The sequence below is a fragment of the Protobothrops mucrosquamatus genome, unplaced genomic scaffold (assembly GCF_001527695.2).
Source record: "Protobothrops mucrosquamatus isolate PMUCROS unplaced genomic scaffold, P.Mucros_1.0 scaffold303, whole genome shotgun sequence".
NCBI lineage: Eukaryota > Metazoa > Chordata > Lepidosauria > Squamata > Viperidae > Protobothrops > Protobothrops mucrosquamatus.
The window spans coordinates 217,369-224,470 of NW_015386645.1; the positions used below are offsets into that span (position 1 = coordinate 217,369).

Here is a 7,102-nt window from a genome sequence, read left to right on the forward strand (position 1 = left end):
CTGGGCATTATAATAATCTCAAATTATTTATTCCACTAATGTTTTAGATCTTCATATCATATTGAATCATTGATAACAAATATCTATAAAAATAAATAGTAGGGGTTTTTTAAAAAAAAAAAAAGATGTAAAGGATTTAACAAGTTCTAATATCTCAAGAGTCTCAAAGCTAAAAATACTGCTGGTCCAATGTTGTTAACAAATAATGTAACTATAAATATAACCATTAGGTTACATCTGGTAGATAATTTTTGTCTCTTTAACACAATGTTAAAAATTAATCATCTATCACTTGGTCCAAATGCAATACTGCAGGCTACTTCTGCCAGCTGCCAGCAGTTTGGCAGTTCGATTCTCACCAGCTCGGGGTTGATTCAGCCTTCCGTCCTTCCGAGGTCGGTAAAATGAGGACCCGGATTGTTTGGGGCATTGTGCTGACCCTGTAAACCACTTAGAGAGGGCTGTAAAGCACTATGAAGCAGTATATAAGTCTTAAGTGCTATTGCTTTTCCATATTACATCATCTTTTTAATCTCTCTTGGGAAAAAAATCTCCAATTCATAATTCTAATCTCCACACGATTTTGAAAGGACCTCAGAACTGGCATCAGGTCTGTGTGTCTGGAAACAAGGTATCACCACTGAGAAGATCCTGTTTTTCTGTCACCACTTCTTTAATCTGGGAGTGTGACAACTTGGTGAAAAGACTGTAAGAGCCCAAAAGTTTCATGCGGTAGAAACAGACTCATCAGGATTGGTTTAGAAATACCCAAGTAGAGGATGGGTTTAGAGGCATGACAGTCTTTTTTTTTTTTTTTGTATTCACATACAACGTCCAAACATCCTTTGGTAAGCTGCTCAAAGTGGATGCCGTTAAATTTGAATGGTGAAGAGTGGTCAGGGGATGTTACATATAATGTTTTTAAATATTTCACTGAGATTAGTCCTGAAGGAAGAGCCGATTCCAATATTGCGTCTATCTGAAAAGTTCTAGGTAACAATATATAGCCCTTGTTTCTGAATTGCTCAGTGCTCTCTCAGGTTATTTCTTCCAAAGGTTTTGGTTTAAACACTCAGATTTCCCAGCCACATCTGCCATGGGATCCCTGCAGTCACATAACTTCTCTCTCTTCTAAAATCTCCTGTCTCTCATTCAAACATTTATTTGTAGAGGCTGAGGGAAGGGCTGTGGTAGAAGCACATGTAAGCGTCACAGAGCAAGCGGCGGGCATAAGAGGGCAAAGATTTGGGATTCAAGCCCTGCAGAGCTTCAGGGGACATTTCCAAGTAATCCGCTACCTCGGAACAGGGTGTGACACGAGGGATGTTAAAGCCATTCAATCCACCTTGGAAAAGAAAAGACAGGCATAAGGACTGAGGGTATGCATGGAAAGAAACAGGAAAGTAAATCAACTTAATGTTTGAATTCCAATCTTTGACCAGTGAGATTTTAGCACTGGGAAATGCTTTCAATAAACAGCAGCATCTTGAAAGATGTCTCCCAGTACTAATTTTTCTGGCATTTGGAGCGGACATTTTTCCAAACCAAGCAAAAATTCCCATCCAGTCCCCATGTTTGGTGTTGCTGGAAGACCATTGTAAGATGTTTATCCAAGCGATAAAGCATCTGGTCTAGATTTCAGGCAGCTGATAACATGGCTTCTGTTCTAATGGATACTTGAATCAAATGTTTTAAGTTCTCAAATGTAAGAGAAAAGTATAGATTCCACTGAGCAAAACTCAATGCCTGGTGATTATAAGAAGGGATTCAAGAAATTTTCTTGGTTCCAGTATGGAAGTAGCTTGTTATTGCCACCTTCTGATAGATTGACTGATTATTAATTTATTATTTTTTAATCTAACATAGTATTTCTCAATCTTGGCAATTTTCAAATTGCCAACAATGAAAAATACTGGACTCTAACCAAAGGCCATGCTGATTTTCTAGAGGTCCATATCCAAGTACAAACCAAGTCTGATCAGATTCAGCTTTTCCAGATGAGCCAAAGTTAATTAAGGGCTGCCAGCTGTTATGACTCACTTCAGTTTATTTTATATATATTTTAACTAAGCTCAGGTTAATAGAGCTTCCATTTCTTACTTTTTAAAATTTCACTTGTGTGCAGAAATAACCTTGGCTATAAGCAATCACAGTATAGGCGTGAGATTGATTCAACCAAACTGCAAACTGGAAGAGTTGATTGATTTGTGGAATTGGATACTTTTCAAGTCAATTTGAAAAATATTTAATACTTTGACCCACGTGCAGAGCAGATTTTTTCTGAATCCCTTCAAAAAAATTCCAAATCAAACTAATCTGAGGATTCGGTTTCGACATTCAGACAGATTTTTTCTTTAAGTCAGTTCAATAGTTGAGTCTAATGAATTCAACAAATCAGAGGGAAGATTCTCATCATATCCAATTCCACAAATCAATCAACTCTTCCAGTTTGCAGTTTTACAAGCTAAACATAACATTGATAAAAGCAAACCTTGGCTTTCTTTGGGAAAAAATATTTTGAAACAACTCACCCTCACGGTCAGCCATACTATCAAAGAAGAGCCACTGGTGGGCATCTGGGCCGTGGCGGGTAAAACCCACATAATGACTTGTTTCAATGCAGAGAACTGCAAAGAGTTGCATTGTCTGACGGGGGACGGTCTCTGGAAAAGAGCCAAAGTGGGAAAGCTCCTCAGGCAGATACAGTGGACGGGGCTGGTGGTACCGTCGAGCCCGGTGCTTGTGAACCTGTAGAGTAGCGGCCAAAGAACATCACAAGATTTTAAACAAAGCTACTTTGAGCCTTTCCAATTGGGCAACCATATAGATGTAATATTTAGTAACATCAAACAACAATAAAACCAGAGCTAAACTCAGATGTCTCTTTTTGCAAAGGGCTTTCTTGATTACTGAGTCATCCATTACATCATTTCTTTTTTTAAAAAAAAGGTCCACTATAAACAAAACTAGAAGCTTGTATCTCCTTTCTCAGAATCCATGAAGCCTTTAGGCATCAATTCCTAATCCTTTGCTTAGTGTAGGAATCTAAATTCTGGAAAGTCCAACCTTACTAGACATATGGTTGTCTAACCTCCATTTGACCACATCCAGTGAAGGAGAGCAACCATATCGCTGAGTAATTGCTTCCACTGTCCAATTTCTCTTCTAAAGCGTCTTCTATAAGCATCTTCTAAAGAGTCTTCTATAAGCCACAAAGAAGAGGGAGTCAAGCTATTCTCCAAAGCGCCTGAAGGCAGGACAAGAAGCAATGGATGGAAACTAATCAAGGAGAGAAGCAACCTAGAACTAAGGAGAAACTTCCTGACAATTAGAACAATTAACCAGTGGAACAACCTGCCTCCAGAAGCGGTGAATGCTCCAACACTGGAAGTCTTTAAGAAGAGACTGGACAGCCATCTGTCCGAAATGGTGTAGGGTTTCCTGCCTGAGCAGGGGGTTGGACTCGATGACCTCCAAGGTTCCTTCCAACTTTACTATTATAACTACTATCTGCTTTCTCCTTTAATCCAAATCCTTCTTTCTGGAAGAAGAGAGGGCAGGTATTCTATTCAACGAGTTCTCAGATATTAGAAGAAGAGGATTATATCCCTCCTCACTCATCTTTTTAAAGACTATACATACCTATTTGGATAAATCACTTAGAAGAGGGGTCTCCAATCCCCAGGCCGGGGCCCACTAGCAGGCCGCAGAATGTTTGAAACTGGGCCGCAGGAGAAATGGCAAGCATGTGCACGAAGCTCCAAACTCGCAAGCAAAGAGTGCTTGCGCTTGAGTGCAAAGCTCCATTCGCGCAAGTGGAGTTTTGTGTGCAAAAATCCTCCGCTTGTGTGAGTGGAGCTTCATGCGCGAGCGCAAGAGCCTGCTGCTTGCAAGTTTGGAGCTTCGTACGCAAACACAAAACACCCTCCGTTCATGCGTATAGCTCCATTTGTCTGAGCGGAGAACGATTGCGCGTGAGCGGAGGGCACGTGCGCCTGAAGCTACATTTGCACAAATGGAGCTTTGCACACGAGTGCCCTCCACTTGCGCAAATGGAGTTTGCGTGAATGGAGGGCATGAGCATGCCCGCCACCGGCGCTGGACTGGACCACCAAGCTGGAAAGGTTGGGGACCGCTGACTTAGAGTAGCCTCATGATGAGATAGGCAGCAAATAAATTGTAATAAATAAAAAAATAAGGCAAGGCAAGCAGAGAAATCTTATTTAACATGATTTTGGGGTCTTAGGCTCAAATCTTGAAGTCCTAATTCTGTAGATACAACTGACACTGGATTTTGCCAAGAGAAGTTTGACAATGATACTCATGGCTTTGTCCTCTTCAGAGCTTTAGCAGAATTATATCTGTTAAAGCAGAAGTGTCAAAATTGAATTGCTACGATGCCTGCTAGCTTCATCCTCTTGTCAAAGAAAAGGGAGGGAATGGAATGGAATGCCAAGAAGCCATTCATGGACTTGAGAGCCTGCACCACGCCAAGGTCATTGCCGCAGATGCTCGATAGAGAAGTGAACTGTTCCCATAACAAAAAGAAATAGTACTCTTGGACAATGTGAACACCCAAGTGGTGGGGGCATGGGGATCTATCTTTTAACTAAGCAAGCTTTCATGTGGGAAAACTCAGAGCTGGCTTCACTTCTTTAGTTCTGAGATGCCGTATCCAATAAAGTTTTTGCTTGCTGGGACTTAATTGCCTTCAGAGTTCCCTTTGTTGGGTTTTCTAGTTGGACTGATGACAAGGAGTCCACAACCCCGGGCTGTGGCCCACTACTGGGCCACAGAAGTGGTGGGTGGGCGGGCGAGTGAGTGAGCGAACGTGTGTGTGCACATCCCCACTCTGCATCAAGGATCTTAACTAGAAAAGTATATAGCATACTTTGGCTATATATTCTTTATCAGACAAGCGTAGCTAAAAGGAGTATCGTGGAATGGAAAGCTGGTGTAAAGATACCTGCTGATTGCAAATCTTGCAGAACTGCTTGATGTGTCTCATGCCAAAACTAGGATCCTGGTAGCAATCTGGACACTCCATCACAGCCAGTCCTTGGCATACAGAACACTCACGGGGAGCTGCAATGACAAAATCAGAAATGTTGGTCCAAGTTAGAAGTGGTATCCGAAGCAGAACATCCAGATTCAGTCACAGTTTTGTTCCATACGATATTAATCTTGTGAACCTTTTTTTATGTATTCAAGATGGACAGTGATTATTATTTATAGGTATTTATATGTAAGAGCATAGGTATATACATATGTTGTATATAGCATGTTTATATGTGTGTTATGTGTACACTTTTGAGAGCAGGCAACAGAATTTCATTTTTAATGTGTGTTAGTGTGCCCCTAGTAAAAAAATGACAATAAAGTTTATCTTAAAACTGACATGCTGGCTGTGGATTATGGGAAATGACATTCAATACTCGGTAATTGATTGCCAAGTTGGGAAATAGAAGAGAGCAAAGCAAATTTTGTTTGCCCCACAAAGAGGAAGGCATTTGGCACAAACATTTCTTTCCTTCTCCAGGTCTAGAAAATTGGGGAAAAAAATCAGTTGGTGACTTGAAAGCCACCAACAGCCGAAAGGAAATGGTGGTTACAGCAAGAATGGAATTAATTTATGGTCCTCCATTGTTCTAAGATGTGGTGAAGGCCACAGGTTTAGGTAGAAAGAAAGCAAACTAGGAAATTGTGGAAGATAAAAGCTCAACGAAGGAGAGGAAGATGGCGTTTTCAAAGGGAATGTCCAACTTCCCCATGATTACTTACTTGACTGGTCATTAGGTTTACAACCCACCGTTTTTTAGGATCTCAAGGCAGCATCCACAGCATTCCTTCTTCCTTTTCTCACAACCACCTCAATAGATTGAGCTAACAGAGCATGGCTGATCCAAAGTAACCCAAAAAATTTCCATAGTTAAGAAGGGCATATCAGCTTTGGTCTTTCTGGCCCCTGTCCACCATTTTAACTATTACACCACTACATCAAACCAACTGCTATGAGTAAATAGTAGAGGAAAGTAGTTACTTCAGTTTGGGAGCTTCCACAAAATGTTGAGTTGGCATAATAGGTAAAGAGATTAAGGAAGATAAAACTTGATGGAGATATGCAGAAATCTTTACCTAAGCCAAAGAGGCAGAAGTCCAGAACTAGGAGATAAGATATGGAAATGGCTCAGGCAAACACCTCCCTATTTCACTGGACTATCACAAGCAAGGGAAGATAATGCACAATCATTATTATTATTATCATCATCATCATCATCATCATCATCATCATCTATCTTAATACAAAGTAGCTTTAGCTTTCCTGTGATTTCCTGGTCTAGTCTATCTCATTGGACTGACATAAAGAAATAGGAGGCTAAACTGAACCAGGTTTTGCCCTTAACCTTGTTTTAGATCAGTGATGGCGAACCTTTTACAGACCGAGTGCCCAAAAACTGGCCCCGCCCCTGCTCCACCCCTCTGCCCGCCCCCGCTCTGCCCCCCCATCCCCTGCCCACAGGACCACTCACCACCTCCAGGGCCCACAGATCGCCCAGGCAGCCCAGCAGCACTATGGCGGTCACACCCTCTGCCCGCGCCCTGCAGCATCCACTGCATGATGGGGCGTGAGGGCAGAGTCTTGTCTACGCTGCCTGGCTGCCATGTCCTTGGCTGCGCTGCTCCGTGTGGGCCATGCTCGAGAGTGAGTCTCCTTCAGGAGGGCTGCTGGAGAGGAGGGGGTCGCGGGGGGGAGGCAAGGCTGGGGCAACGGCACATGTGCCCACAGAGAGGGCTCCGAGTGCTGTCTCTGGCACCCGTGCCATAGGTTCGCCACCACTGTTCTAGATTCTCAGATGATGTATAGCCACAATAGGATTGAAGTCGTAGGACAGAGATATGTGCTTTTCTCTCTCATCCCTTACTTTCTTCCAGGAGATCTGTGAGGTCAAGTTCCAGGCTGGGTTGGATGGTTCGAAAGGCTTTGAAGTTCTTCCCATTCCGAGGCATCTGAAGGATAAGGCATGAAGGGGCCTGCCAAGAAGAACGGAAGCACCCGGATGAGATTGGGAGGAAGAATAGATGATGAGCCCCCACTTTGGAC

General features: G+C 42.4%; 1 protein-coding gene across 1 annotated transcript in view; it reads right to left on the reverse strand.

Annotated features, from left to right (window-relative positions):
• Positions 1-828: 828 nt before the first annotated feature.
• LOC107286615 (ubiquitin carboxyl-terminal hydrolase CYLD-like) overlaps positions 829-7,102 on the reverse strand; it is a 22,922-nt gene continuing 16,648 nt past the window's right edge. Inside the window, exons 9-12 of the mRNA XM_015815007.1 lie at positions 6,924-7,032; positions 4,967-5,085; positions 2,532-2,748; positions 829-1,345 (exon numbers count right to left, since the gene is read on the reverse strand). Of these exons, the coding sequence (XP_015670493.1) occupies positions 1,161-1,345; positions 2,532-2,748; positions 4,967-5,085; positions 6,924-7,032 (630 nt within the window). The 3' untranslated portion in view covers positions 829-1,160. The remainder of the gene's footprint in view (positions 1,346-2,531; positions 2,749-4,966; positions 5,086-6,923; positions 7,033-7,102) is intronic.